This window comes from Dipodomys spectabilis, unplaced genomic scaffold, assembly GCF_019054845.1.
Source record: "Dipodomys spectabilis isolate Male_0828 unplaced genomic scaffold, ASM1905484v1 ptg000108l, whole genome shotgun sequence".
In the NCBI taxonomy this organism is placed as follows: domain Eukaryota; kingdom Metazoa; phylum Chordata; class Mammalia; order Rodentia; family Heteromyidae; genus Dipodomys; species Dipodomys spectabilis.
Window position 1 is genome coordinate 14,476,033 of NW_024870785.1, and position 26,316 is coordinate 14,502,348.

Here is a 26,316-nt window from a genome sequence, read left to right on the forward strand (position 1 = left end):
ATTTATATAATTTCTTAATTAGGTACTTTTAATAATACCAAAAATTAAGTTCACAATCACATATGATAGTTAAAGTCTCATATTAATTTGAAAATTTCATTATACTTAATTTGGAAAGTCCTGAGACAGTCTTGATTGACCATGTTTACAAATAACATCCACATTTTTTTTTTTCCCGTCGGTTGTGGGACCTGAACTCTGGGACTGGGTGTTGTCCCTCAGCTCTTCACCTCAAGGCTAGCGCTCTACCACTTGAGCTATAACGCCACTTCTGACTTTTTCTGCTTATGTGGTGCTGAGGAGTCAAACCCAGGGCCTCATGCATGCAAGGCAAGCACAATACCACTGAGCCACCTTCCCAGCCCAACACCCACATTTTGTCTTGCAGTCTTGGGATACATTTCTGTAACAATGATTTAAACTCTAGAGAAGTGGAAGTAAAATTTTATTTATTTATTATTTACTTATTTTTATTGGTTGTGGGGTTTGAACTCAGGGGCTGAGTGTTGTCCCTGAGCTCTTTTCGCTTAAGGGTAGGGCTCTAACACTTTGAGACACAGTGCTACTTAAGATATTCTGGTCATTAACTGGAGATGAGAGTCTCATGGACTTTCCTGCCCACCCTGGCTTCAAACCACGATCCTCAGATCTCATCCACCTGAATAGCTAGGATTACAGGCATGAGCTACTGGTATCTAGCTCAAAATTTTTATTTTATAGTTGAGAAAATATCTGACAATTGCTTCCATTTCTTATAAATAAGTCAGGCAAAAATACTCTTTACTTAAGCACTAAAAGTATTTATGAGCTTAATATAACACTGCCATTGTTTTTGAGAGTAGTATACAACAAGCTGATATGGCTGAGTCTGAACTAGTGTTTAATGTTCCAAAGGTGTGAGGTAACAGTGTTCTTTTTAATATAATTTTATTTAATTTTATATGAGCTGATATGGCCAAACCTGTATTTAGAAACACCAACTAAGAGATGCAGTGTTCCCAAGAAAAACCTCTTTAATGATAAATACCTTCATGGTCAAATCAAATGTGATGTATGGTAACAAGTTTCAATTTATTTGTTTATTTGCTGAGTTGTTGATTTCCTGGTACTAAGAATTGAACTCAGGTCCTACATTTATTAGGCAGGGACTTTACTACTTAAGCAATACCTCCTGCTCATGTGTTGATTGATTGATTGGTTGATGGAATTTCTGAATATTGAACCTAAGAGTCTCAAGCATGCTTGAATATTCTAATTGTTCTAACACTCTCAGCCTTAATAGGCTTTCAAGTGAATACAAACATAATTTTAAGGCATTTTGTATTTAAGCAGGTGTATTGGTACATGCTTATGATTGCCTATAACCTCAGAGGATTATAAAGTACACTGGAAGCAAAAAATAGGAGGACTGAGAGTTTGAGGCCAGCTTAGACTACATAGCAAAACCCTGTCTTAGGGTTGGAGATGTGGTTTAGTGATAAGAGTGCTTGCCTAGCATGCATGAAGCCCTGGGTTTGATTCCTCAGTACCACATAAACAGAAAAAGCCAGAAGTGGAGCTGTGGCTCAAGTGGTAGAGTGCTAGCCTTGAGCAAAAGAAGCTCAGGGACAGTGCCCAGGGCCTGAGTTCAAGCCCCAGGACTGGCAAAAACAACAAACAAATTAAAAAAAAAAACAACAACTCTGTCTTAAAAATTAAATGCATAAATAATGTATCTTATTTAAGTTTAAAATATTCCCTCATGTTAGAAGTACTTTGGGAAAATAATAAGAAACAGTTTAACCATTATCTGATAATCTATTCTTGGGATGTAAGCCATCATCCCTTTTATCCATATTTCATAATATTAATTTAGCATTAGAAACAAAGCCCTTTTCTAACACTTTGTTTATAAATTTGTGTGTTTCATGTTTTATTAATCCTGTTGGAGATTGTCAAAATATTTTGCTATTTTAACAATAATTCATAATGCCTAACATGGAAATATCACCAGGAGCCCAGGAGTCATGGAAGATTATACTGGCCTACAGGAAGTTGGTAGCTAGAAGAGAAGACTGATAGTAGTAGACCTAGAACATTATATCTCTTGTTACCCTTATTAAGACTTGGTCTTGGGGGCTGGGAAGTTGGCTCAGTGGTAGAGCGCTTGCCTTGCATGCTCGAGGCCCTGGGTTCGATTCCTCAGCACCACATAAGCAAAAAGAAAAAAGCCGGAAGTGGCGCTGTGGCTCAAGTGGTAGAGTGCTAGCCTTGAGCTGAAGAGCTGAGGGACAGCGCCCAGGCCCAGAGTTCAGGCCCCACGACTGAGCCCACCCCCCCCCCAAAAAAAAAAAAAAAAGACTTGGTCTTCCTGTCATTCTAGGAAAAGCTTTACAGCACTTACAGGGAAGAATGTGAACTTATTGTTTTTTAAGGTTCAATTTTTAGAAAAGTTGAGAAAATATATTGTTGAGTATTAAATATGTATTAGGAAGAGGTGAAAAGACAAAGGTTAATGACTGTATTATAAGGCTGTCCTACTTATAAATGGATCATTTGAATTTAAAACGTGAATAATTTCTGTAGTCTGCATAATATCTTAGAATTGTCTTTTAAATTGTTTGCTGTTTAATATAGTTTTTATTATCTATCTATCTATTCATTTGGGGGGTCCGGTCATGGGGCCTGAACTCTGGGCCTGGGTGCTGTCCCTTAGCTCTTCAGCTCAAGGCTAGCATTCTACCACTTGAGCCACAGCGCCACTTCCGGCTTTTTTCTTTTTGCTTATGTGGTGCTGAGGAGTTGAACCCAGGGCCTCATGCATGCAAGGCAAGCGCTCTACCACTGAGCTACCTTCCCATTCCTTAATATTGTTTTTATAATTTAAATTAATCTCTTTTTGTGGGGGAAGGTGGCTTTGTAGCTCAGGTTAGACTTGAATTCAAGATCCTTCTGTCTTAACCCCTTGAGTTTGTACATCTTGTTTACACATTTGTCTATCAATGGATATTTGGACTACTACTTCTTGACTATTGTGAATAATGTTGTAATAAACCTGCATCTGCAAATACCTTTCAAAGATCCTTCTCAAAGATCCTGCTCAATTTTTCTTTCTTGGACATAGTTGTTTTCAGGTCTCTCATAGACAGATATTAGTTATATGAGAACAAAAACTTTATTCACTGTTATATTTTTGAAACATTGTAAGTGCTTAATAATAAAAATCTGATTACAGTGCTGGGAAGGTGGTTCAGTTGTAGAGTGCTTGCCTTGCATGCATGAGGCCCTGGGTTCGATTCCTCAGCACCACATAAGCAGAAAAAGTTAGAAGTGGCACTGTGGCGCAAGTGGTAGAGTGCTAGCCTTGAGCTGAAGAGGTGAGGAACAGTGCCCAGGCCCAGAGTCCAGGCCCCACAACCAACCAAAAAAAAAAAAAAAAAATCTGATCACAAGATGAATAAATAGGATAAAATAGTGTAAGAATAAGAGTGAGCATATTGTTATGTTGCAAACTCTCCTCCTGCCTTAACCTGCCCAGTAGCTGGGTTTTGCAGATACCATCACACACAGTTTTTGTTGTTCTTTTTATTTTCCTGAACTGTACTTTCCCCTTTCTATTTTCAGAATATGAGTGATGCTATGGCAATTTTACATAAACTCCAGACGGGCCTGGATGTAAATGTCAGATTCACTGGTGTTGGAGTATTTGAATATACCCCAGAGTGTATAGTGTTTGATCTTCTTGATATCCCTCTGTACCATGGCTGGTTAGTGGATCCTCAGGTAAGTAGAATTTAAATTGTACAAACACAAACACAGAAAAAATTTATTAATATAAGTTTCTGTTTTCTGATATTTATATTTTTGTGCTATGATCTGGAATTAGACAAACCCTGAGGTTAAGGGGACAGTCCTTCAGACTTCCGATCACAACTGGAAAACTAGATTGAGTCCACACGAGACTCCTCAGCTATCACATCAACTGCAGGTTTTGTGGCTTCCCAAAAGTATCCTCAGATTTTGTGACTTTCTAAAAAGACTTGCAAAACCTCCTGAAGCCTATTATGTTCACCATTATAGTTTAGGGGTAAGTAAGATGTGGGTTAAAATGAGCCAAGGAAATCTGGGCACGGGTGACTCACACCTGTGATCCCAGTACTCAGGAGGCTGAGATCTGAGAATCATGGTGCAGAGACAGCCTGAATGGGAAGTCTGTGAGACTCTTATCTCCAATTAACCACCAAAAAACTAGATGTGGAGCTCAAGTGGTTGAGTGCTAGCCTTGAGCAAATAGGCAAGTTCCAAATGTGAGTTCTGATGTTCACAAGGCAGGTTACCAGTCAGAACTGATGTACTGTGAGGGCTTGGGATGTTGAGATGTTACCAGTCCTGGAATTCATTAGCCTTCAATGTGCAAATTGTTATTGAGATTTCATTGCAAAGACATAATTAGTTGCCCTTGCAGTTGAACTTGGTCTCTAGCCTTTTTTCCCAGGGAGATGGGCTGTACCACATTCTTCAAAGGAGCCCCTATGAATCACCTCCTTACTATTAACCCATAGATGTGTTCCAAACATCCACCTTAAATAACAGTTACTTGAGTAACAACATTACTAGGGAAATTCCGAAAGCTTAGAGTTTATCTCTTAGGAATCTGGATAAAAGCCAGGCTTCTCTTGGGTCAAAGCTGCATACTTTACTGCAAAGCTTTGAAAAGGGATTTTGAAACACTCTAACATTTATTCCAAAAGACACTCTCACATTCCTGTCACTCTAATTGTGCATTTGTAAATGTACGCTGACCTTGGTATTTGCTAATCTGGCATTCCAGGTATTGCCTTGTGGCAAATAAACCAGGGTCCTGGCACGGAAGTAGATAACTGAGGAAAGCTTTAGGAAAAGACTACAACAACTATGAGGCAAAGTTAAGGAGAAGGAGTCAGCGATATGAAGCATCCTAGTTAGCAACAATCAGAAACTGCTCTTCTCTTCCACTCTTGACCTCTGCTTAAACCCCAAAGCCAGCCTGGGCATGCAAATCCAAAAGATTCTTATTTCTAACTAACCAGCAAAAAGCTGAAGTGGAAGTATATCTTAAGTAGAGTAGAACACCAGCCTTCAGCAGTTGTGTAGGATGGGGGCAGTACTAAGGGAGACCAGAGTTTGAGATTCTGATACAAGCTCTGTATTGATATAATTTTAGATTGACAAGAAAGTTGCAAAGTTTTTCCTATGTACCCTTTACCCAGTTTTCCCTTACCTTTTTTTTTTTTTTTTTTTTTGCCAGTCCTGGGGCTTGAACTCAGGGCCTGGGCACTATCCCTGAGCCTAAGGTTCTTTTTATTCAAGGCTAGCACTCTACCACTTGAGCCACAGCACCACTTCTGACTTTTTCTGTTTATGTGGCACTGAGGAGTTGAACCCAGGGCTTCGTGTGTGCTAAGCAAGCACTCTACCACTAAGCCATATTCCAAGCCCTCTTACCTTAACATTTTTACATGACCAAAGTTCATGTATCAAAGCTAAGCCCCAGTGACTAGATTTTTAGGCATGAACCAAGCACCAGTGGCTCATATCTGTAATTGTAGCTGCTGACTTAGGAAGCTGAGATTCAGGATCAAGATAGACAGGCACCCTACTCTAGGCAGACAGATCCACAAGACTATTATCCATTAGCTGAAAAAGGCAGAAATGGAGGCCTGGCTCAAGTGGTAGAGCACCAGCCTGAGCAAAAAAGCTGAGTGTTTACATATCTGTAGACTCTAGATTTACAGATATATATATGCATTTACATTAGATTAATGAAACATGAATACAAAGATTCTGCCTATGAAAACTGGAAATCCCTACTGTTTGCTGTTAGTCTGTAGCAATATAGTTGATTTTTATGTTTATATAAATATTTAAGCAATGTGTATAAAATTAAGTATGCAAATAAATAAAAAGCATTTATTCTAGTTACATTTTTGTGTATACCATAGAATTGAAAATTCAGATTCTTTGGGAAAACTTAGTGAAGTATAGTGCTTTAAGAGTAAGTGTACTAGCCGGGTGCCAGTGACTAGCTACTCAGGAGGCTGAGATCTGAGGATCATAGTTGAAAGCCAGGCTGGGCAGGGAAGTCCATGAGACTCTTATCTCTAGTAAACCACCAAAAAACCAGAAGTGGTGCTATGGCTCACTGGCCTTGAGCTGAAGAGCTGAAGGACAGCACCCAAGCCCAGAGTTCAAGCCCTACAACTGACAAAAAAAAAAAAAAAAGTAACTGTACTGAGAAAAGCAATGCACACCCAAAGAGATTGTGTCTTCAAATGAGTTCTCATGTTAAATGAATAAAGGATAGAAATCATAGATAGGCTTTCTTTGTGTGTCTTACATAGACGAGAGCCCAAAGATCTTCAAAGGGAAGGCCTTACTTGGCTCTTCATGAAATGATTGACAAGTGAACTGGGCAGTCACAATATTTGGGAGGCCCAAAGAGGAGGATTGTGAGTTTAAGTGCAGCCTGGGCTCTACTTAGGGAGCTCTAAGCCAGTCTGAGTTATATAGTGAGATGCTATATCCAAAGAAAGAGAGAGGATCTGTGATATGTATGTAATTTAAAAGTTACTTAGCCAATCTTTTCAACCTTAAAAAGTATGCCTGGCACGGGATGGGAAGGTGGCTCAGTGGTAGAGTGCTTGCCTAGCATGCATGAAGCCCTGGGTTCGATTCCTCAGCACCACATACACAGAAAACGCCAGAAGTGGTGCTGTGGCTCAAGTGGTAGAGTGCTAACTTTGAGTAAAAGCAGCTCAAGTACAGTGCCCAGCCCTGATCTCAAGCCCCAGAACTGGCAAAAAAAAAAAAAAAAAAGACAACAACAAAAAAGTCTAAAAAAAAAAAAAGTATGCCTGGCAGCCAAGCGCTAGTAGCTTACGCCTATAATCCTAGCTACTCAGGAGGCTGAGATCTGAGGATGCTGTTCAAAACCAGCCCAGGCAGGAAAGTCTGTGAGACTCTTATCTCCAATAAACCACTCAGAAAACGGGGAAGTGGTGTTGTGGCTCAAGTGGTAGAGTGCTAGCCTTGAGCTGAAGAGCTGAGGAACAGCACCCAGGCCCAGAGTTCAAGCCTCACAACCAAAAAAAAAAAAAAAAAAGTATGCCTGGCACCAGTAGCTCATACCTGTAATTCTAGCTACTCAGGATGCTGAGATCTGAGCATAGTGGTTCAAAGCCAGCCCAGGCAGGAAAGTCCATGAGACTCTTACAACTCCATTTAACCACCAGAAAACCAGAAGTGTTATGGCTCAGAGTGGTAGAGCACTGTCCTTGAGCTGAAATGCTGAGGGACAGCACCTAGGCCCAGAGGTCAAGCCCCATGACCAACAAAAAAATAAAAATAAAAAAATAAAGGGCACCAGGCTGGTGGCACATGCCTGTGATTCAAGCTACCTGAGAGACTGAGATTGAGAGGATTGTGGTTTGTGGCCAGCCTGGGCAAAAAGTGAGACCCAGCACTTGGGAGGATCACAACTTCAAGGTCAGCCTGCGCTACTACACAGTGAATGTGAGACCAGTCTGGGCTACCTAGCAAGACTCTGTCTCAAAAAAAGAAAAAATTGCTGTTGCTAGTGGCTCATGCCTGTAATCCTAGCTACTCAGGAGGCTGAGATCTGAGGATTGTAGTTCAAAGCCAGCCTGGGCAGGGAAGTCCATGGGACTCTCATCTCCAATTAACCCCCAGAAAACCAGAAGTGGCTCAAGGTGATAGAGCACTAGTCTTGAGCGATAAAGCTCAGGGATAGGAAGGAAGGAAAGAAGGAAGGAAAGAGAGAGGGGGGAGGGAGAGAGAGGGAATGAGGGAAGGAAAAGTAAAGAAAAAGAAAAGAAAAGAAGGATAGAATAAATAATTATGGGATGAGAATGTGGCTTAGTGGTAGAGTGCTTGCTTAGCATGCATGAAGCCCTGGGTTCAATTGCCCAGTACCAAATATACAGAAAAAGCCAGAAGTGCGCTGTGGCTTAAGTGGTAGAGTGCTAGCCTTGAGCAAAAGAGGTTTAAGGACATTGCCCCATCCCTTAGTTCAAGCCCCAGGACTAGCAAAGAAAAAAAAGAAAAAAGAAATAATTATGGTAAAGTTGCATGTAGTAATTTTGTTTCATCATTTTTGCATAATACAACTGTAGTATTTTAAATCATGTGTTATACTAAACTGTAAGCAAAATTACGAACTGTTGGCTGTTGATTTTAGTGAGGATTTTCTCTTCCCTAAATAATTCTATTTATTGTTATATTAGAATAAAATACTGAAGAGTTACATTCATTTCTCTTGTTATTGTTGTATGTAATCTTACAATGACTAGTAAGATACATTTATTTTCTAGATTGATGACATTGTAAAAGCTGTTGGTAACTGCAGCTACAACCAGCTAGTGGAGAAGATCATCTCTTGTAAGCAGTCAGACAACAGTGAGCTGGTTAGTGAAGGTGGGTGAGTGCTCCTGCTATTGGCTTGTTTAACATGTGACACAGCAGATTATATCTATATGGTTTCATGTAATGCACTGTTTCAAAAAGCAGTTTATTAGTAATACTCAGGTCATCTGTCAATCTCAAGGTACAGATAGCTATTGTTAATACTAAAAGTATTAACTAAAGGTCAAACAAACCTGATAATATATTTAAAATAATTTTATATATGCAATGATATATTACAAAAATAATATTACTACTGGACACTAGTGGCTTATGCCTGTAATCCTAGCTATTCAGGAGCCTGGGATCTGAAGATCATAATTCAAAGCCAGGCCAGGCAGTTAAGTCCAATGAGACTCTTATCTCCAGTTAACCACCAGAAAACCAGAAGTGGTACTGTGGCTCAAAGTGGTAGAGTGCTAGCCTTGAGCAAAAGAGCTCAGGGACAGAGCCCAGACCCTGAGTTCAAGCCCCATGACCAACAACAATGACAAAACAACAACAGCAGCAATAGCAAAACTTTTTCTGGCCATCAACTAACAATAATTATTTTTTTTATCAGTTGGTAACTTTGTACTTAAAAAGTAACTATAAAAAATGGAGAAATGTCTTATTTCCTAAAACATAAACTCAAGCAGTTGCATGTGTGTTCTGTGAATTTCCTTTGGTCTAGCCTCCTGATAGCTTTTATACTTTCCTTCCTTAGCTAAGTTTTTGGCAGAGTGTGCCATGTTGGTAACATTTAACAAGTGCTTCTCAGCGTAAAGTGCTGTGGCTTCCAAAACAAGAGATTTCTGTTTCTGACCTTGATATAGGTATACAAAGAGCAGCCCATATTGGAAGCTAGGATGAAAATGCCATTTCTGTTTTGTCTTCTGCCTACTTTTAGTTTTAAGGCAAGAACTGAACAGTTTGCAACTTGAGAGTTATCTAGTGTCTTTGCTAAAATCTTAAGCAATTCAATATTAAGGCTACTTTTAATTTCTAAACATCTAGCCATTGGGAAAGTAGTTGTTAGACATAACTCTTTCCCTCTTACTTAAAGTTACTAATTCCTACTTTTTTAATTTAATAGGGTTTTTTTGTTTTATTGTATCTGTGTCTTATTATATGGTGTTTGAAATCCTCTTAGTAGGTGAAGAATAATGATTATTCATAACAATCTCATACAGCCATTTCTTTCAGATGGAATGGCTTTAGATACAACTTGCATAGAAAAATTAGAAGATGAATGTTCAATTTGGGGACCCTCATAACTGAAAAAGTCTTATATTAATTGATCTTTCTACAAACTTGGGAAATAATATATTGAAAAATAACTGTGATTTTGAAATTATTCTTCCATCTGATATATATGCATTGGTTCTATAGGTTTTGTTGCTGAGCAGTTTCTAAATAACACAGCTACTCAGCTGACGTACCATGGATTGTGTGAGCTCACGTCAACAGTTCAGGAGGGAGAACTGTGTGTGTTCTTTCGGAATAATCATTTTAGCACCATGACCAAATACAAGGTATGGGATACACATAGAGCTACTTAATGGTTATTCTCAACCAAAAGAGCATGATTTAGACATGGCCTTTTTATCTACTTCAAAATAAAGGATTTTATCATAATATTCTTTGAAGATCAAATTTTGAAGGCAATTATTATACACTTCTTTAGATGGTATAAATTAGCAATTGAAATATTAACCTCAAATCAGGTGTTTGTTTCTTTAATTCTCGTGCCCTTTTCACAGATTGCCACATTATGAAACTATTAATTTATTTTTATGAAATCTGGTGCATTCAGGGTGGTATGGGCAAAGTCAATAGTATGTATTTATTTATTTAGCTAGCTAGTCCTGAGGCTTGAACTCAGGGCCTGGGCACTGTTGCTGAGCTTCTTTTGTTCAATGCTGGTGCTCTACCACAGTGACACTTTCGGCTTTTTATTGGAGATAGGAGTCTCAGGGACTTTCCTGCCTGGGCTGGCTTCGAAACATAATCCTCAGATCAATCTCAGCCTACCAAGTAACTAGGATTACAAGTGTGAGACACTGGCACTTGGCTCTTCTTTATTTTCTGAAACAAGATTTCATTATGTAGCCTAGACTGGCCTTGAACTCATGATCCTACTGCCTGAAACTTCTGAGTGCTGGGCTAAAGTATTTATTTATTTATTCATTTATTTTCCAGACCTGTATTCTGGGCCTTTTTGTTCAAGGCAAGCACTTTATCAGTTGAGCCACTGTGCCACTTGTGGGGTTTTTTGTTTTGTTTTGTTTTGTTTTTGATTAGTTTATTGGAGGTAAGAATCATGGAATTTCCTGCCCTGGCTGGCTTCCAGCCATGATCCTCAGATCTCAGCCTCCTGTGTAGCTAGGATTACAGGTATGAGCCACCAGTGCCGGCTTATTATATATATATTTTTTTAATTTATTCTAATTTAATTTTTTTTTATCGGTCGTGGGGCTTAAGCTCTGGGCCTGGGTGTTGTTCCTGATCTCTTCAGCTCAAGGTCAGCACTCTACCACTTGAGCCACAATGCCACTTCTGGTTTTCTGGTGGTTAATTGGAGGTAAGAGTCATGGAATTTCCTGCCTGCACTGGCTTCGAACCATGATCCTTAGATCTTAGTCTTCTGAGTAGCTGAGATTATAGGTGTGAGCCACTGGTGCCTGGTTAATATTATTTTTGAAGAAAGGGAAAAAAATCTTAAAAATAGAACTAGAGTGACTTTTAATTATATTTATATTTGAGCACTAACATAGCACTAAATTAAAAATTAACATTTGTCTTAAAATGGATATGGTGTTATGTTTCTGTAATCCAGTCTGAGGCAGGATTGCAAGTTCAAGACCTGCATGGGCTACATAGCAAGACCCTATATTAAGAAAAAAGTTTTACTTAAAGTTATCTTGGTGATTTAAAATTATTCTTATAGATTGCTCTGGGGGGAAAAACCTTTATTATTCAACCATTCCATTGTCTCTTGCATTCTTCTCTTTTGTTTTACAGGTGGCCCTTAGTTAAGGAATTTATTAGTTTTTATCTAATGTCTGTGGTAGAATACTGCTCATACTATGTCAGTATTATAGCATGTATGTTCGGTAGCAGCCTGAGCCCAGAGGATATCCCTGGGCCAGCTCTGCTACAGCCAGAGCCATGTCCAGTCACTGACGATCCTCACCCCATGCACAGCGTATGCTTTCCTATACCTCCACTTTTATCATCACTCTTCTTTCCCTCTCAGACTCTAGATAGGAAGCATATCTGTGCGCTTGGAGAAACTCCATTTACCATAACCTAATATTATCTATTGTTAATGAAGCATCTCAAATACTCTGTAGTATTCTTACTGAGTCTATTCTTATAAATTAGTGCTTACCTCAGATTGTATGCTAGACCTACCTGGTAGCTTTTCAAAAGTATCAATGCATAGAACTTACCATTCACAGGGGCTGGGAAGGTGGCTCAGTGGTAGAGCGCTTGCCTTGCATGCCTGAGGCCCTGGGTTCAACTCCTCAGCACCACATAAGCAAAAAGAAAAAAGCCGGAAGTGGCGCTGTGGCTCAAGTGGTAGAATGCTAGCCTTGAGCTGAAGAGCTGAGGGACAGCACCCAGGTCCAGAGTTCAGACCCCACGACCGAACCCCAGAAAAAAAAAAAAAAGAACTTACCACTCACTCAATTAAATCAGAATCTCTGGAGGAGGCAGGACCTGAGATGAAATCTCAGATGGAACCCAGAGCTTTGCACATGGTAAGCAAGAGCTCTACCACTGAGCTGCACTGCCAGATCTGCATTCGTGTTTTCAGTGCTCCAGAGGTGACTATTTTGCATCTGAGGCTGAGGACCTCTGTGCTTACTCTCTTGTAGCTGCTAGAGGCCAGCTTATCCTTGTTTAGCCCTTATTGATTAGTTCATAGTTACTGATTTGCTTCCTGTGAAAATGCATCTTTGTTTTCTAAATGAAGGTAGATTATTGAAGTCATACATCACATCCTCCTGTTTACTTCAGTGCTTCAATATGAATTACACAGGATAGAATGAAAGCAAACCCTAGGGCCCTAGCTCTCCTGCTACTCCCTTACCTGTAGCAAGAATCTGTTTGCATTGCTTCATCATTCTATCTAGGCATGTGCTAGGTTTGTAGGCCAACAGTCCTCCATACTGCTCAGATATCTAAAACCAAAGGTCTTTTAAAAATTAAGATCAAGCTGAGTGCCAATGGCTCACACCTAATCCTAGCTACTCAGGAAGCTGAGACCTGAGTATCACAGTTTAAAGCCAGCTTGAACCAAAAAGTCCATGAGACTCTTATCTCCAATAAACTACTCAGCAAAAGCCTGAAGTGGTATTGTGGCTCAAGTGGTAGAATGCTAGCCTTGAGCATAAAGCGGCTCAGGGACAGCGCCTAGGTCCTGAGTTCAAGCCCAAGACCAGGAAAAAAAAAATCAGGATCAAATGGCTGTAAACCCTTTGAGACTACAAAATAGATATCTTGCTATTTTATTTATTTATTTATTTATTTTTGGGTCTGGTCATGAGGCCTGAACTCTGGGCCTGGGCGCTGTCCCTCAGCTTTTCAGCTCAAGGCTAGTGCTCTACCACTTGAGCCACAGCGCCAATTCCGGCTTTTTTCTTTTTGCTTATGTGGTGCTGAGGAATTGAACCCAGGGCCTCATGCATGCAAGGCAAGCGCTCTACCACTGAGCTACCTTCCCAGCCCCCTATCTTGCTATTTTATACTGCAATTACAAAAGAAGTATCAAGTAATCTGTCGTTTGTGATGAATCTATTACAGATTTTTCTTTTTTCTTTTTTCTTTTTTTTTTTTTTTTGGTCAGTTGTGGGGCTTGAACTCTGGGCTTGGGTGCTGTCCCTCAGCTCTTCAGCTCAAGGCCAGTGCTCTACTGCTTGAGCCACAGTTCTACTTCCAGTTTTTTGAGTGGTTTATTGGAGATAAGAGTCTCACAGACTTTCCTGCCCAGGCTGGCTTTGAACCATGATCCTCAGATCTCAGCCTCCTGAGTAGCTAGGTTACAGGGGTGAGCCACTGGCGCCCGGCACAGATTTTTCTTTAAATGTCAAAATCTAAAGAAGGAAGAAATGGAAGATGACTATGAGAGAACAGGTTGGCTACATTACAAAAGGAGATTTTTTTTTAAGCTAAAACTTCCAAATATTGTATTGATACACTGTGAATGATACCAGCTTTCAATAGAAGCCCTTCCAGAATTGATCTACCCCTAAGTCCCTTTGAGAAAAATCATTTGTATTTTGGCTATTGATCAGCCAATCAAATTTATGATCTGTATAAATTATGAAGTTTAGGAATACATAAGAATATGAATAGTAGTAAAATAGTAAACATTGTATTAACCAATAAGAATTCTGAGCAGAAATTGGGAGCTGGTGGCTCACACCTGTAATCCTAGCTACTCAAGAGGCTGAGATCTGAGGTTTGTGGTTTGAAGCTAACCCAGGCAAAAAAAAAAAATGTCCCTGTGAGACTCTTGCCTCTAAGTAACCACTCAAAAACTGGAAGTGGAGCTATGACTCAAAGTGGTAGCGTACTAGTGATAAAAAAAAGCTCAGGGACAGTCTCCAGGCCCTGAGTTCAAGCCCCATGACTGACCAAAACAAAACAAAAACAACCAAAAAAATCTCTGAGCAAGTATCCAAAAGTCATATCTTCTGTAAATTGAAGACCAAAATGACTGGCAGACTATGTATAGTATACCAAAGAATGTAAATTTTAAATATTATTGATATCAGAACTATCACATATAAAAATTTAAAGGTCAGTGCTAATCTCTGACTGAATGTACCTTATATTAGGCCTATGGATTCGCAAATTTTTAATACATGGCTTAGGACTGGAGATGTACTTCAGTGGGCCTTGTCTTCAATTCCTAGAACCAAAACATGAAAGAAAAATATAATACAGGGATAAAGGCAAGAAAGCAATCTTAATACCAGGGGATTTGGTACTATGATGCAATAGGTACCAAATATTTTCAATGTGTAAAGCAAGAACAATAGTGGAAAAACAGAGGAAGGAAACATTGGGATGGGTTAGATTAGTTAGAAAGGCTTAACTTGAAAAAAGAAAACAAAATCAGACAATGTGGATCATTTTTAGCAACTGTTACCCAGGAATTTGTTTAGTGATTTTTTTTTTTTTTGTGAAATGAGATTAATACCTCATCACAAAGCTGTTTCTTTTTTTTTTTATTATTATTATTTTCTTTTTTTTATTGTGAAAATACTGTACAGAGGAGTTACAATTACATGGGCAAGATAATGAGTACATTTCTTATCAAGCATTGTAGCCTCCTCCTTTGTTTCCCCTTGCCATCCCTTCCCAGCCTCTCCCCCACAAAGCTGTTTCTAAGCCAAGTATTAATATATAAGTCATGTAGTAGTATGCCAAGAGATTTTCTTTTCTTTTCTTTTCTTTTCTTTTTCTCATTGGTTGTGGGGCTTGAACTCTGGGCCTGGGCGCTGTCCCTTAGCTCTTCAGCTCAAGGCTAGCACTCTACCACTTGAGCCACAGCACCACTTGTGGGTTTTTTCTGGTTATATGGTGCTGAGGAATCGAACCCAGGGCCTCATGCCTACAAGGCAAGCACTCTACCACTGAGCTACCTTCCCAGCCCAAGATTTTATTTCTTTCTATATTGTATTGTGCTTATTATAATCTACATTCAAAGCCAGATGACTCAGTAAATAAGATATCTACTTGGTCTTTTATTGTGTTATACAGATATGACTGGTAAGAATAATATACTTTAAACATACAGATTACATTTTTTCTTAAACATAATGTTAGCTAAATTTGGTGACTTTAACCCTCCTTTTTCTTTTGCTATTTCTTATGTAGGGTCAGCTGTATTTGTTGGTAACAGACCAGGGGTTTCTTACTGAAGAAAAAGTGGTTTGGGAAAGTCTGCACAATGTAGATGGTGATGGCAACTTCTGTGACTCAGAATTTCATCTTCGGCCTCCCTCAGATCCTGAAACTGTGTACAAAGGACAGCAAGATCAGATAGATCAGGTAAAATTGTTTTGTTCTTATATTTCTTGAGCCTGGAATGGGAAGTTACAACTACTGTGCAGGAGGATCACTTAAATCCACAAGTTCCAGACCTACCTGGGCAATAGCAACACAGCAAAACCTTGCCTAAAAAAAAAAATTAAATTAAAAAAAGTATATATATATATTCACTTATCTAAACTTTTGGACTAAAGAAGCTTTCAGTACTTTACTTGTGAGACTTTCTTGACATGCTTCCTGAATGGGTTAGTGATCATTTTCTCTCTCTATATATGTATACATTAATTATACACTTTGGTTCAAAGAAGATCATGATCAGGAATTTGGACTATTTTTAGTGTAATAGGACAGCTGTGGTAAGTGTTAAACACGGAGGGGGCATGATCTGCTTTACATCTTACAAGTCTGCTATGTGGAGGATGCCCAGCATGGAACAGGTAGAAGCAGAGACCAGCAATCTGAGATGGACTGTGGCTTAGTTGGCAGGGGGAGACAATGAGATGAGCATATATTTGAGATGTATTTTGACTAGCCAGAAGAAAGCAGAAAGGAGTCGAGAAGGCTGAGATCTTAGGACCATAGTTCAAAGCCAGCCTAGGCAGGAAAGTCTGAGATTCTTATCTCCAATGAACCACTAAAAAGCCAGAAGCAGAGCTGTAGCTAAAGTGGTAGAGCACTAGACTGTGCACAAAAGCTCAGGGACAGCACTGAGTTCAAGCCCCAGGACTGGCACAAAAAAAGAAAGGGAAGTGGCACTGTAGCTCAAGTGGTAGAGGACTCACATTGAGCTGAAGAGCAAAGGGACAGCGCCCAGGCCCAGAGTTCAAGCCCCATGACCGACAAAAACAAAAAAAGAAAGGAAGAAAGAGAGAAAGAATGAAAAAGAAAGAAAGAAGGCAGGCAGGCTGGGAAGGTGGCTCAGTGGTAGAGCGCTTGCCTTGCATACATGAGGCCCTGAGTTCGATTCCTCAGCACCACATAAACAAAAAGAAAAGAGCCAGAAGTGGCGCTGTGGCTCAAGTGGTAGAGTGCTAACCTTAAGCTGAAGAGCTAAGGGACAGCGCCCAGGCCCAGAGTTCAGGCCCCACAACCGGACCCAAAAAAACCCAAAAACTAAAAAAAAAAAAAAAAAAAAAGGAAGAAAGGAAGGAAAAAAGAGCAGGTAATTACAGCAAGAATTATACTAATGAAGCCAGGTGCCAGTGGCTCACACTGTAATTCTAGCTATTCAAGAGGCTGAGATCTGAGACTCGCATTAACAAAGCCAGCCTGGGCAGAAAAGTCTTCATGAGACTCTTATCATCAATAAAAACTATTCAAAAAAGGTGGAAGTGGTACTGTGGCTCAAGTAGAGCACTAGCTTTGATCACAGAGGCTCAAGCACCCAGGACCTGAGTTCAAGCCTCAGGACCAGCAAAAAAAAAAAAAAAGTTGTACTAGTGAATACACTTCAGTATAAATAGCGTCTGGCCTTTTGGCTGTTATAGATGTGCAGACTTGAGCCATACCATACTAATTCTGAAAAGTATGACATTGATATGAATTCTGTAATTAAGGCATATGATGTTTCTGAATACCGGACACACACACAGTTTACTAAGACCAATTTAATGGCATAGAGACTATTCATTTGGCCACTATTCAGTGAGCAATTGTATAAAAAGTCTTAAGGACACAGCCATTTATATCTTCAAAGATGTAAATGGCAGAGAAAGCAAAGAAAGACCAACTAACGCTCTTATGTTTAGTTCGTGGAGTTTGAATAGAAAGCTATTAATAGAGAAATACTGAATTCACCTCACCACTGACCTTCTGGGATTCTTTACTTTTTTTGAAAACAGTTGGGTTAGTGTAATTTATTTGCTTTCAGAAAGCTAGATGGGACATTATTTTTAAAATATTACTAAGAGACTTGGAATCTTTTTAACACTGTATGCAAAACGTATTGGAGCAAGCTGGGTGCCACCTGTAAAAGTGACACCTGTAATCCTAGCTACTCAGGTGGTTGAGACCTGGAGGATCATGATTCAAAGACAGCCCAGCAGAAAAGTCTGTTAAGACTCCATCTCCAGTTATCCAGCACTGGCTGGAGTCATTATCAAATGGTACAGCATCAACTGAGTGAGTAAGCTGAGTAAACACCAGGCCTGAATTCAGGCCCTAGTACTAGCAAGCATGAATGGGTACCTGAAAGTAGTAAAGAAGGTGGATCCAGGACCACCTGCATTTGAAGAACTGAGGAGAACCTTTGGGAAACATTGTGTTTTTCTTTTTGATACCAGTACTGGGGCTTGAATTCAGGGCCTTGCACTCTCTCTTGGCTCTCACACAAGGCTGACTGTCTACCACTTGCGCAACACATTCACTTCTGCCTGGGCTGCCTTTGACCTTGGCATGCCCCTCCCTTTCCCTCCCCAGTGCAGGTTTTATAGGCGCGTGCTCTATGCTTACTCCATTTTATTTTTTTTAAAGAACCATTCTCAAAGCATTACAGAGATAGCGAATGTATTGGCATTCACTAGTTCTTGGTAAAACCTCAATTCTTCAGGACTATCTCATGGCGTTGTCTCTACAACAAGAGCAGCAGAGCCAAGAGATCACGTGGGAGGAGATCCCGGAAGGCGTCAGTGACCTGGAACTAGCCAAGAAGCTCCAGGAGGAGGAGGATCGCCGTGCTTCACAGTACTACCAGGAGCAGGAGCAGGCAGCAGCCGCGGCCACACAGGCCCAGGTATAAGTTAGTGCCAGGGGCTGGGAAGGTGGCTCAGTGGTAGAGCGCTTGCCTTGCATGCATGAGGCCCTGGGTTCGATTCCTTAGCACCCCATAAGCAGGGAAAAAAAGCCGGAAGTGGCGCTGTGGCTCAAGTGGTAGAGCGCTAGCCTTGAGCTGAAGAGCTGAGGGACAGCGCCCAGGCCCAGAGTTCAGGCCCAAGACCTGATCCAAAAAAAAAAAAAATAATAAGTTAGTGCCATGCTCCTGTGTGACTCACTTTGCCAGTGACATGCTCCTCCAGACAGAAAAATCGAACCAGCTGTTAACTCAGCTGCCTGGTGGCTTTTTAGCACCCAAGGATATTTGACATTGCCCTACATTTAAGAGTTTTCTAATACATTTCTCACAAGAATTATTTTCCCCAAATTCCAATGTCTAGGTTTGCAAATTAATTTTTAAAGTTCACCCAGAGGTACAAATGGAAGAAAGACACTTGGGCACATGCTTCTTTTCTTTCTGTGAGGTGGAGGGATCTGCCTTGCTTTTCTTTTGAGCCTGGAATTATGTGAATATGTGTGCACAGATCCCTGCTTCTCCTCTCCCCCCTTCAGCCTCACCCCCCCAACCCCTGCAATCCCACTACCTCTTTTGGGTCCTCAGGATCCTCTAAAAGATTACAAAACTTAACGCTAACGCTAGCCTTCCTGTGGAGGAACAGCTAAGGTTAGCCCTGTCCTGGTCTCCTGTACATCCCAATGCTCAAGGTTAACCCTCTCTTTCTCTTCACTCAGTTTGTGTGTGTGGCTGGTCCTGGGCTTGAACTCAGGATCTGGGTGCTGTCCTTGAGCTTCTTTTTGCTTAAGGCTAGCACTCTTCCACTTTGAGCCACATTGCCACTTCTGGTTTTCTGGGGTTAATTGGAGTTAAGAGTCTTACAGACATACCTTCCCAGGCTGGTTTTGAACTGCGATCCTCAGATCTCAGCCTCCTGTAGCTAGGATTACAAGCATGAGCCATCAGCACCTCATTCAGTGTTTTAAGTGTTGAAAATATGACTGTTACATGGCTTTCTGTGTGTTAATTATTAAATAAAAAACTATGTCCCCCCCCCCCCTTTTTTGTGGTACAAGGGCTCTACCTCTTGAGACATTCCCTCTAGTCCTTTCTCACTGGAGCCATTCTCTCTTCTTCCAGGCCTCTCTTCAAATATTTTTCCCTTATTGGCATACATTTTCATTTTGTCTGGAGCTGGTCTCAAACTGCAATCCTTCTGTCTATGCCTGTCTTATTAGTTGGAGTCTCAGTAACTCTCAGCCAGGCTGAATTTTGAGGTCCTCCAGATCTCAGCCTCCTGAGTGGCTAGGACTTAAAAGCCTGAAAGTGAACTAGTGTTGGCATCACGACCTCTTTTTCTCCTTTTGTGATCTGTTCATTATTTTATTTAATGACCTCTTAAAAGAACTATTACCAAAAGTCACTTTAACATTGTTAAAATTGTAACCTAAATGTTTTTTTAAATTCTAAGCTCATATGTGATTTCTTATTTGAAATGCCATTTATTTAGAACAGGAATGCATTAATTATATCTGAAGGGAGGTACTCCGATTCCCTGTAACAGAACAAATCCATTTGCCAAATCTTCTTTTCCACTTAGTGACGTCTTTAACCCCTGTGACTTGAGACCTGGGTTGCCCTAACTTCTCCTTCCTGTGTTTCTCCTTCATAGCAGGGCCAGCCAGCACAAGCCTCTCCGTCCAGTGCACGACAATCTGGAACTAGTGAACGGAAGCGAAAGGAACCTCGGGAAAAAGAAAAAGAAAAAGAGAAAAATAGCTGCGTCATTTTGTAAGGTTGTAGCGCTGGATTCTGTTGGAAGCACCTCTATGTCTTGAGAAAGGAACCTGCAGGAGGAAAGGAAGAAACGATCCATACCGTCTGTGCCTGACTTCCCAAGGGATTTTGTTCCTGCTTTTCAGGGGAAAGGTTGTTACTTTGTTACAATCAAACTTTTTCAAGTCACACAATACACTCTTTATGAGCTCCAGTTTCTTGTTACAAGTTGGAAACCGCTGTGTGTTGTCATTCATGAAAAATACTGCACTTGTAGCCAAATAAGCAAATCACAGCAACTTCTGTGTCATTGTGACATTCATAACTCATATCAGTTAGTAAGCTATTTTGTCTTCTGTTCTAACAGTGAATGGAGGTAATTCACTTAGTCTGATTCCTTCCTGAAATCTAAATATTGGCACAATAATTTCTGAAATTTTTACAATGTTAAATTATGATCTAATCAAGGAGAAACCAGGGGTTTAATACAGGGAGAGGGGAAGGGTAACAGGAATAATTAATCATTTGATTGTACGTTGGACTAGTTCAGCCCTTGAACAGCTTTACCTTTCTTTAGTAGTATACATTTTAAGATCTCATCTTGAGAACTGATAACGGAGCTTGGATTCAATTTAGATAGAAAAAAATTAAAGATTTGTATTTCTTTTCTGATAGCAAAAAATAATGTAATACTAATACTTATAACCTGTCCAAGTCAGATATGAATGACTTTGTAGTGTTGTAAATTTTTGAGGAATTTTGAAATCTTTAATTAGGTAAGCTGGTCCATCGTTGTATTTATTCACACTGGACGGCCTGCAAAGACAAGGTAGGAAAGCAGAGAGTTCATTGTCTACCTTTTTCTAGAATTACCTTGATCCTTAAATTTTAATCATGTTTATTACTATAAAATGACAGATACTTATTCAAACAAAAAGCACATTTCTAAATGGAAATGAGAGATAATCTGATTATAATAAAAGACTATTAATAAGAATCGGGGAGTAGATATGCATTTGGAGGCAATTATATAAAAGCAATCGTATTTTTAACTTATGAGAACCAAATAAACCTAAAACATCTTACTAGTGTTTATAGCAGTAAGAAAGAATATTTATTTAACTTTATTATGAGGCAAAACATATTTTTCCTGTATTTCTAGATATAGTTTGGAAAACTATACTTAATATAGTCCCTTTTATATGCTTTGTATTTAAAGTTTGTTTTGTTTGTTCATTTAAAAAAAAAAGACTGTTGTTGCTGCCAGTAACTGTGATTTACATTCAATGCCTCAGTAAGTTGGTTTATTTAAGTATGTCCTAATCTGAGCAACCAGTTGAAGAATATTTCTTGTAGTCTTGGGATAACAAGGACTAAACAAAATGTGGTCTAGATCTTTTTGAGCTGTGATTAACTTTCTCTATAACCCAAACCACTTATAGGATGAACATAATGTAAAAAGTAAAGTCTTATTTATGGAAAGGATATTCTAAGGGAAAAAAATGCAGGGCCAAGCTGTATCTTTTGTATCTTTCTATATCACATGTCTGTGGGTGTTCTATAAGTTGGTATTTCTTCAAATTTCTTATGCATCATGATAAATCACCAGAGTACCTGTATGGGCATAAAACTTGGAGAGAAAGTATTTTTGTGAGTCTCTTAATTACAACCCAAAATAGAGTCCATTGATAATTGGAACTGTCCATTGACATCAACCCAAGTTTATTCTTGACACTGATTGAAGACAAAAACATTTATCTTTCCCGGAACAGATACTAGTGACAGTGAATTCTATTTTAATTTTAAAAACCAACAATGAACCTTGGATAATAAAAGGCATATCTGAGGCATATTTTGCATAATGACATGCTTCTCTGTAGAAGTTGCTGTTCCATTATTTGCTATCTTACATTGTTACAGAGATTATCCTGCCATTCTTCATTCCTTCTAGAAAAAAAACACAAAAACAAACACTCAAAAACAGCAGTGCTGCTACCAGATAAATAGATGTCTGTCAATACTTAGAAGAAAACTCAAAGAAACATGCCATGTTTGTTAATTCAGTCTTTTTCTATGTTCAATTTCCAAGTCAGACTTCATTACATTCCTAGAATTCAAGAGTAATAAAAGATTTGATTATGATGGAGGGAAATTAAATTCTATTAAAACAATAGCTCACATACTACCATCTTCTCCTGGAAGATTACAAAGGATTTAGAGCTGATACGTTTTATTTTCTTATATTTTGCTCCAGACCACAACTTAGATATTCAGGCATTTCATTGCTGACTTGGGTACATAGGAATTTGATATGGATATTTTTTTAAGTTTTTATTTTATAATACTTGAAGTTGTTACGGATATGCTGCCAGCAGAAGTGAGAATTGAAACATTTTGCTTTTTACATGTGTAGACTAGATGACAGGCTTGTATGGTTACTGTGCTTTGTCTTGCTATCAAAGTGTATTCCCTAAGCATTAGTAACCAATTTTTGTTAAAAATAGCAAACGTGTCTTCATGTCTAATCCAATTATAGTGACACAGCTGTGATTTTGTGGCTTTTCCAGTACTTGAAAGCATTTCAGTTGTGCATGTTTCTCAAGCAAGTTTCTATGCCTTGTATTAACTGCAAGTCACACTGCGAGGCTGGGGATGTCATTGACGTGCTGGGGTCAATCCCCAGCCCCATTAAATCAAATAGAAAGGAAGAAACTGTGTCATGCATGTACTCACACACAGTGGTCCAGTGGGCAGAGCTGAACCAACTGTGTTAGCTGTACAATGGCTGTGTGTCGGCTGTACATGGCTGTACACCTGCACCTGTATCTGTACCATGATCTTAGGGAAAGACACTGCTTTCATGTTTAACATCACATGTTATTTCACTGAGGCGGAGTGTATAAGTGTAGGTTTTAGAATATATCCTGTTTTCATATCTCATAATTCTTGCATTCAACTACTTATCCAGTATTAGATTGTGAGCTCTTCCTTATGCGTCTTGTTAGTGGCCTGGCTAAGCAAGTTAGTATCAGAGATTTAGTCAACTGAAGCCATTAGCCATTTTGCACTCACACCAAACCATTGAGCATCCTGTTTGCAGTGAATCATAAACTCAACTACTACGGAATAGATTTTGAGAAAACAAATGTGTGAGGAAAGTATATTTGTGGTCTCTGTCCTCATGTTGGCTTATGAAGCAGATGTCTGTAAAAGCCTGGGTTGGGGCGGAAGGCAAGAATCTCCATGACCACCAACTCATCACTTATTTGAATCTTCTTAAGAAAAAAATGCAAATAGCAAATTGCCTACAATCTGCTTACCTTTCTGACTCATTGTACTGGTTATTTTAAGCTAGTATGAACTATTTGTTTTCCCTACTACAGTTTTAGTTATACAACTTACCCTGTCTCAAAATGGAACCACCTTTTTGTTCTGTCTTGCCACGGGCAGACATTCATTCTGTGCCTGGATGAGCTGTCTTCCTTCTCCCCTCCCAGTGCAGACTTTTTTGGGCCAATGACTGAGATCAGTTTTGCTTTGTTTTGTTTTTCCCAAATGCTGTGAAGAGTTGTAGAGTTATCTTTGAATATGGCATCATGTCATCCAATAATTTGAATTTGCTTTTGTGTTTGTTAGGCTATGTCACAATCAGGAGTGTCTGGGGAATCTTAAAAGTACTTAAAACTTAACTTTTCCATATCATTTCCATATCTGAAGGCCAATGTCTGAATTGTCTTTTCCCCCAGTGCTGTCAGGTTATTAAAGGGCAAAACCCAGCTTTGCCTCGGTGTGACTGACTTAGGTCTCTCAGATATCATCATTTAGGGGCTGTCTAAATGATTCATAAGGTTTTGTTGTTGGTATTTTTTTAAGTGCAAAATCTTACTTTGATCCTGTGCAATTTAAATTCCTTTTCAACACTGACTTGAAGTTATAAAGGAACCCATTAGAACTTCAGAGTTCTTCACTTCCCTGCTATTTTTTTTTTTTTTGGTCTTTTCTTACTGAGGAATTGGGAGTTTCTTAGGTGATGCTTTAAAAAATAGATTTGAAAATTAAAGGCTTCCAAACAAAATCAATTGCAAAATAGAGGCGTGTGAGGGCAGATCGCAGGATGCTGATAAGTTTATTTTGAAGACCCATCTAAATTTTAATTCATGCATGTCTGATTTAATAGTGGCGATTTAATCGTGGCATTTTTCCTGTTAAAAAGTACTAAGTTGATTTTTTTACACATATATTTTTACAGGAATGATTCTAATTACTCCCGTCTGATCTCAAGAAAATCTCAACAAACAGGGTAAAAACTTTACTTACTGCCTCAATTTCAACTTTGTTCTATTTTCCTGAGAAAGGAAAACATTTGTACTTGTCTGAGGGTTATTTTTTAGGGTGACATCCTAGATAATGTGTTAACACAAAATGGCAGAAACACAAAACTGAGGTTTCAAACCATGGTGGACTTAACAGAGACCAAATATTATTCTGTAATGTGTACTTTATCTGATATTAATTGTAAATATTTCTTCAAAACCTTTGTCACTGGCAATTTAGGAAAACTTTATATCCGTCTGCACTGTAATATCTTGCTGGCCGTAAGAGGCAAGGATGCACAAATAGAAATTGCAAGGTGATCCTGGCTCCTTCGGTTCTAGCAGTTATTTTATAGTTTCAAGTATAGTCACAAAATGAAACTGCCCACAACTCAGTGGCCTGTCTAAAAGGATAGTATTCATGGAAATACTCTACCCAAAGCAGTTACAACAAATACAATTTGTGATGGGTATTGAACTTTTAAAAATTACGTCTCAAATTTTTTCAGAACTTTTGTGATGGTTTCCATGTATTATGTGAAATAATTTACATACACTCCCCACCCCCACCCCCAGGTACTTAGTATATTTTAACTTTACAGACTTATGGCTTTTGTTAAAAGGCAGTTTTCCTCAATGAAATGACAACTCTTGTCACAGCTCCACTCACAAAGCAGGAATAATATGGCATTTCTTAGTGTTACTGCACATGAATCCCTTGAACTGAGGAGAATTAGTGGGTTGGAACATCTTTTGGGGAAGAGCACATGAAATGGAGTAATGACTTCTGAGAAGTTGTACTCTTGATTCATTGGTTTAAGAATTTGTTGTGACATACAGATCTGTGTATCAGGCCCAGGTGGCTGATTGAAAATAGATGGGCGCTTCTAACTTTTGCTCTTCCTTTCTCTGGCTATATTAAGTACCTTTTCTGCTTTTGAAATAATTCATGTTTTGCTTTATGACCAGCTTTAATTACAGTTAAAAAAAAAAAAAAGGTAAGAGCAACCCTAAAGATTAACAGGAGAAAGCATTGGAATACATGGTTTGAATAAAGACACCTAAATACGTCTAACCCAGCTTAGGGTTGAACTGATTTCTATGAAATAAATGTTTTGAATACTAATTATGCTAAACCTACTTTAAAAATTATGTCTTAAACAAGTTTCCAAAGTTTCACTTTTGGAAGATATTCCTAAAAAGACATATTGAATAGGTGGGAAAGTATAATATTACTTCTGATGAAATTATTCAGTATTAAGCAAAACTTAATGTCTGTTGTTGTACCACAAATATAGTGTCCTTGTTGGGTTAAAATGTTTTGTTTAATATACTTAAAACTGTAACCAGTGAATAACACCTGTAGTATTTTTTATTATAGATTATATTTTATTTCAATAAACTTTGATATTTAGACTAGTCTTTCTGCTATATATTTTTATCTCATTAAGCGACTTCTGACCAAGCTAGGAAGTGTGGACAGTTGGCCTGTTCACTTACATAGGAATGAACTCTAGGAATACTTAGACCAGCATTTGATAGAAAACAATTACATACAGTATCTGCAAACCTTCCCTGGGGGATGTGAGGCTTCTCTTTTCTTCTTTTTTTTTTTGGTTGGTCGTGGGGCCTGAACTCTGGCGCCTGGATGCTCTCCCTCAGCTCTTTAGCTGTAGACTAGCGCTCTCCCACTTGAGCCTCAGCCCCACTTCCACCTTTTTCTGCTTATGTGGTGCTGAGGAATCAAACCAAGGGCCTCATGAATGCAAGGCAAACACTCTACCACTGAGCCACCTTCCCAGCTCCAAGAATTTTTATTTTTGGTGGTGGAGCTGCGATTGAATACTATGCCCTCCCTTCCCACCCAGACTTTCAAAGAGCTTTTGTGTTTTGGTCTTTTTTCCCTGTTTTTTGGTTGTTTTTTTTTGGTCAGTCATGGGGCTTGAACTCTGGGCCTGGGCGCTGTCCCTCAGC

The 26,316-nt window shown here is 39.2% G+C and overlaps 1 protein-coding gene across 2 annotated transcripts in view; it reads left to right on the forward strand.

Moving 5' to 3' along the window:
* The window catches only part of Mindy2 (MINDY lysine 48 deubiquitinase 2), a 42,630-nt gene extending 16,866 nt beyond the window's left edge, over window positions 1-25,764 (forward strand). Inside the window, exons 4-9 of one of the 2 annotated variants that reach the window (XM_042687537.1) lie at window positions 3,604-3,762; window positions 8,349-8,451; window positions 9,811-9,953; window positions 15,313-15,486; window positions 18,035-18,217; window positions 19,926-25,764. In XM_042687537.1, the coding sequence (XP_042543471.1) occupies window positions 3,604-3,762; window positions 8,349-8,451; window positions 9,811-9,953; window positions 15,313-15,486; window positions 18,035-18,217; window positions 19,926-20,048 (885 nt within the window). In that variant the 3' untranslated portion in view covers window positions 20,049-25,764. The remainder of the gene's footprint in view (window positions 1-3,603; window positions 3,763-8,348; window positions 8,452-9,810; window positions 9,954-15,312; window positions 15,487-18,034; window positions 18,218-19,925) is intronic. The other variant, XM_042687538.1, reaches the window with a different exon arrangement.
* Window positions 25,765-26,316: the final 552 nt, after the last annotated feature.